Source organism: Phalaenopsis equestris, unplaced genomic scaffold (assembly GCF_001263595.1).
Source record: "Phalaenopsis equestris unplaced genomic scaffold, ASM126359v1 Scaffold220636, whole genome shotgun sequence".
Lineage (NCBI taxonomy): Eukaryota > Viridiplantae > Streptophyta > Magnoliopsida > Asparagales > Orchidaceae > Phalaenopsis > Phalaenopsis equestris.
Window position 1 is genome coordinate 1 of NW_018238904.1, and position 5,883 is coordinate 5,883.

At 32.0% G+C, this 5,883-nt stretch overlaps 1 protein-coding gene across 1 annotated transcript; it reads right to left on the minus strand.

Moving 5' to 3' along the window:
- Window positions 1-598: 598 nt before the first annotated feature.
- LOC110037538 (lipid phosphate phosphatase 2-like) lies at window positions 599-4,538 on the minus strand. Its single transcript, XM_020742208.1, has 7 exons — window positions 4,321-4,538; window positions 3,832-3,919; window positions 3,627-3,736; window positions 3,176-3,269; window positions 2,537-2,725; window positions 2,367-2,426; window positions 599-844 (listed from the first exon to the last, which is right to left on the minus strand). The coding sequence occupies exons 1-7, from the start codon at window positions 4,534-4,536 to the stop codon at window positions 639-641; spliced, it is 963 nt and encodes a 320-aa protein (XP_020597867.1). The 5' UTR covers window positions 4,537-4,538; the 3' UTR covers window positions 599-638.
- Window positions 4,539-5,883: the final 1,345 nt, after the last annotated feature.

The following is a 5,883-nucleotide window of genomic DNA, read 5'->3' on the forward strand; positions in this document are numbered from 1 at the left end:
GTCTTGTGATATTTTTTAGTGAGTTTCAAAAATATCTATTTTCAAAATTCATTTTTTATTAATAATTTAATTAATAGGGAAATTTACATACATGCCCACACAATTCTTATGTGTTGACATATCTAATACCCAAGCATTGATATTTATAATAATTAAACTTATAAATTGGGACCCCAAAATCATAAATTTATCAAAAGAAGAGGGAAAGAAGTGGAAGAGGGTTTGCAAATCAATACATAATCATTATGTAGGAGCTAGCAAGCATGTTTTTTGGCTTTTTAAAAAAGAATAATTATAATACAACTTCATATCAACTTGTGTCCCAATTTGAAGAAACAATTAAACAAACCAATACAACCCAAGTTTGGCTTGCAATCCAATAGAAGTGAACAGCATTGTTTTGCTTGATCAATCAATATGTTAACTAAACAAACAAAAAAATGTACCAATTGCTGTACCAATTACAAAAGAATGATAATAAAAGGATCAATCTAAATCAAATGTACCAATTGCAAAGAAGGGGTCAAAAGAATGATAATAAAAGGATCAATCTAAATCAACAAGACTTCCTCAAAACATATACAAGACTTACTCAAAACATATGCAAATATTCTATATTACAAATTCAGCCCAGAAATTCATTGCCTGTGGTTACCAACAGCTGATTCCACATCATGAAACATTGGGCTCGAGTCCCGCGAAGCGATATTATTCTGCCTTTCTGAAGCAATATTGAGGGTCTCAATCTCCACAGGCCTTATGCCAAGGCCATTAGTAGCAGCAGAAGGTGCACTGCCGTTCGTCATCTCGGCGAGCACCCGGAAATATGCATGAGGCGCCCAACCTGCCAGGAGGAAGTTGATCACCCATAAAAATTCCAAAATTTGATCGTAATTGTCTATAATTGCAAGTTATACCATGCTATTATAAAAAAAATACTTCAAGGTACTAAAGTATAATGACAATTTCACATTATAGTTGTGGTAATTATGGAATAATAATCATGCTCTAAGTATATCTCACAGTCTGAAGGAATGTTGTCGATCAAATGAATAGTTTTGAATATCTTCATAAGGTATTCACATACATACCACCCAATTCTTATGTAAAATTACATATCTAATACCTAAACTTTACTTTTTACATTTATACCATCCAAATCTTTCAAATCAAATAAAAAATACCACTATTTTGACTTTTAGAAAGTGAAATACACCTTTTCATGCATAAGATGACATATGTGTAAAAATTGAAATCTTGGTGTTAGATATAGAATACATAAGAATTGAGTGGTATGTATGTAAATTTTCCTATCTTCATTTATCAAAGCTCATCGCCTACATACTTTTTTGAGAAGTAATTTTGGTTTATGTAACAAAAATGCTTTGAGAATCCCAAAGTTGTGCTGCATCTTCTCTAACGTTATGAGAATATGGACTGACTTGCGGAGTAGTAGCTCAGTGAGTGAATGTGAGAAAACAAAAATGTTATAATACACAAAGCCAATTGTGTATATGGCACCAACATTCCTGAATAAAATGAAGCATATATTTATACCAATATCCACTAGAATTAGCTCCCAATTTTCTAAACTAAGGTTCAAATCATAATTTAGATTCTTTACTCAAAACTAAATAACAATTATAACTAAGAGTGCGTTTATTTCGGTTGTAACTGTAGAAAAGCTAAAGCTCAAAAGTTGTTGTTGAAAATCTGTTGTTCATAAACTAGTGTTTCAGAAGCAGTTGGTATGTTTGAAAAAAAATGTTCAAAAGTGTTGTCAGTTGACTAATGACTGTAGTACCCATTTGTTCGAAAAATCTTTCGACACATTTCAACATGATAATTCAGTAAATGGACAAAAATGTATTATGGTTTTGAGAGGGCATCACGGTAAAATCACAGAATAATATTCTCCACAAAAATTTATCATACGACGATAATCAAGGCTCATGAGAATATCATTAAGAATCTAATAATGCAGATTCCGCGTTACATAAAGACAATAAAAGCATTGAAGCAGATGAAACAAACAAGTTTATTTTGTAACCGCGGGATGCAAGCTAGCAGCTGTATTCGGGCTACTATTCAATCGCGAAACGGCATTCCGTCAGGAGAGATGGAAGCGGACGAGCCAAACGCTTTAAAACCGCGTTTTGGTTCAATCTTTGGTTCAAAAAGCCAAAACAAACAGGACCTAAGTTACTCCGACTAACTTTGCTATTCTTCCAAAGGTGAAGAATGAAGTTTAAGCCATCAACAATACGTCTAACTTATGGCAATAAAAATTGAAGTTTAGGTGCTAGATACATAAATACATAAGAATTGTATGGTATGTGTGTAAATTTCCCAACATTAAAACATACCATTTGCATGATAAGGTGGAGGGAAGAATTGTAAATAGCAAACTGAAGCAACCACCAATCCTGAGAAACAATCAGAAAAAAAATCATGGCGATGAACTGCAACGAGTAAGGAAATCAACAGAAAAATCAATTGAATAAAAAATAAAGGCATAAAAAAACATAGTAAAAACCTAAAATTCCCCCTGCAAAAACGTCTTGCCAATGATGCCAATAGTCATCTACTCGAGAAATTGCAATAAGCGATGCACAGAGAAGAGGAACCAACACAATGCAAATTTTGGCAACATGGCCCCTCCGATTGAAAACTTGAATTTTACCAGCAAGGTACCATGCAAGAAAGCCCAAGCCAGCAAAAGACCCTGCATTTTTGAGAATATCATAACAAGTTATTATTGCAGAAATACCTTCGTAAATTCGCTTCTAAATATCTAAAAAAATAGTCAAAGAACCATGCCACAAATCGAATAATAATTCACAAAAGCTTTGAGGAAGCCATTTTATAAGATTTCTCACAGTTGATGCATTATCTAAACACTTCCATCGCATAATTCACATCAAAAAGAGAAAAAAACTCACAAGTTGAAATACAATTAGGCAATTTTGGAAGCATTGAAGCAAAAAATATCAAGCCATATGAAAACTTTACAAATCATGCATCAGTTATTTACCCATTTTTAGTTTGTTGCACTGAATGACAATTTCTCCAGTGCGGCAATATTGTTTACCATTACATTATTATTATAATGAATATTTTAAATATTAAATAAACAAATTCAACCACTAAGTGGGCACAAATATTTTGTACTCACATGAAGAATGCCCACTAGGAAAACTCTTGTGCCCCTCCTTTATAACACTATTGTCCCCATGACATATAACACTAGTGGTGAAGTCATCATATCGCTGCATAAAAAAAATTTCAGCGCCTTGGTTAGCTGCCACATTCCGAATGAGAAAAAGAAAGAGACATTTACATAAATACACCCAATTCTTATATATTTACATATGTAACCCATAAACTTTAATTTTTACATCTATACCACCTAAATCCTTTATATCACATCAAAAATACCAATGTTTTAACTTTTACACTTTTTCATGAATAAGTAAGATGGCATATATGTAAAAATTGAATTTTAGGTGTTAGATAGGTAAATACATAAGAATTGAGTGGTATGCATGTAAATCTTCCTAAAAGAAATTGTTGCTAGTGGAACAATTCAATAAAAGAGCTCAAAACTGTGATAATAAGGCACCCACATCATGACCATCAGGAAAACAACGCCAAAAAAAATCTGGCCGTGGTCGTCCAACGGCATCCTTGATTGCATCAGTTAGGACGCCAGTTATAAGCACAGAAAACAGTAGGCCTGCTAGGATGCAACATTTCGTGTTAAACTCACTACAACGATAAACTCGCTGAAATTTTTTGAAAGACAAATGAGAAAATAAGCAATTTTGTTACCCAATATTGCATTGTGCAGATCATAGACACTCTTCCTTTTGAAGTATATAGCAAGGAAAATAAAAGCCGGCAAAACAACTCCAATCAACTGTCATATAAAAAAAAAACTCATGGTGTTATATGTCGAGGATCCAGCAAGTGCAAAAACAACTCATTAAAATGATTATAAGGGGACATTTGGAATTACTTCTGTTTTTTACATTTTATTTTTTGTTTTTATTTTACTTCATTTACATTTTAATTTCCAATAAACACGTTTGACATATTTTATTAAGATATGATCGCTTTTAAAAACACTTGAACATCTAAAAGTCATTCTGAATGTTTTAAAAAATATGTTAACTTGTTGTCAGAAACACAAAAAGAAAAACATGCAAGAAAAACATGCCAAACAAACATATTTTTTTAAATTAAAATAAAAATATTAAACAAAATTGATCCCAAATAAGCCTTTAGTTAATTAGAGTATAAGATAGGTTTTAAATGTACCGGGACAGCCCAAAATGGTACTGTGTTGCTCTTCATCGGATATCTCAAATCCTCCATCATATCCTTTCCCACAAAACGATGGAATGGTTCTATAATATTCAATACGACATCAATAACTCCAAGTAGTAATAGTATGATCCAGTCATGCAAGTGAAATCTTGCTACTGTTGTTCCATGGGATCTTATAGTGTGAGTCTCAAGATGAATATCTGGCATTGTCAGCTAAATAATGAGAAGAAACAAAATATCAGAAGCATAACAAAAAATTACATAGAGTTCGTGAAGAAGGTTTCATAAAGGCAATAAAAAGTTGTTGGGAAAAGGGCTAAAAAGCCAAATATGAGGATGGCCACTTAATTTACAAATTCATCTTGTACAAAAAGCACAATAAATCATTTACTTTCACTACATCTTAGTTGGTCATGTAAGTATGCATGATAATTTATCAATGAGTCTCATTTCAGTGTCAACACTTGATGCATAGAATCAGAGATTAAGTGGTTTTGTTGATGCCAGTAATATTTTAGTGTTATCATTAATTGGGATATCATCAGGTCCAATGGTCGAAAATCAGAAGGATTTAATGATATCCCAATTGAAGTGTGTAAATATTTAGGAGATTTGAGAATTTTGTAATTTACCAAACTATTTAATATCATTTTAAAAACTAAAAAGATGTCTGAGGAGTGGAGGAAGAGTTTTTGGTCTCCATTTTGTAAGAATAAAGAAGATCCACAAGAGTGTGTAAATTATAGAGGAATTAAGTTAATGTATCGTACTTTAAAATTATGGGAGAGAATAATTGAAAATAGGTTAAGATGCGATATAAAGATTTCTCATAATCAGTTTGCATTTTGTCTGACATGACTACTATGGAAGCTATAAGACGCGATATAAAGATTTCTCATAATCAGTTTGGATTTTTGTCCGACATGACTACTATGGAAGCTATACATTTATTGAGAGGCTCAATGGAGAAGTACAAAGAGAATAATGAGGATCCACATATATTTGTATTGATTTAGAAAAAACTTACGATAAGGTTCTAAGAGAAGTCCTTTGGAGAGTTCTAGAGAATAAATTAAATATATTGATATGACTTATATTTGAGTCATTAAAGATATATATACTAGAGCCGTTACTTGTGTTCGAAAGGGAGGATTGACCAAATATATATATTTTTTTTTATTTCAATTGCATTACATCAGGAATCGGCTTTAAGCCCATATATTTTTGCTTTAGTTATGGATGTTTTTACTGGACATTTACAAGAGAAGGTACTTAGGTGATGCTTTTCGTTGATGATATCCTTCTTATAGATAAAACTAGAAAAAAAGTTCAATTATGAAGATCTACATTAAAATCTAAAGGCCTTCGTTTAAGTAGATTTAAAAATGTTTCTAGTTTTAAATCTTGAGTATAATTTCAGTAGTAGTAGCTCCAATGACAGAGTTGTAATTTTGGGTGATCAAATCATTAAAAGTATGAACATTTAGATATCTCGGGTCTACTGTTCCAAATGATGGTGATTGTCGGTCAACTTTTTTTTCGATATAGATAGAT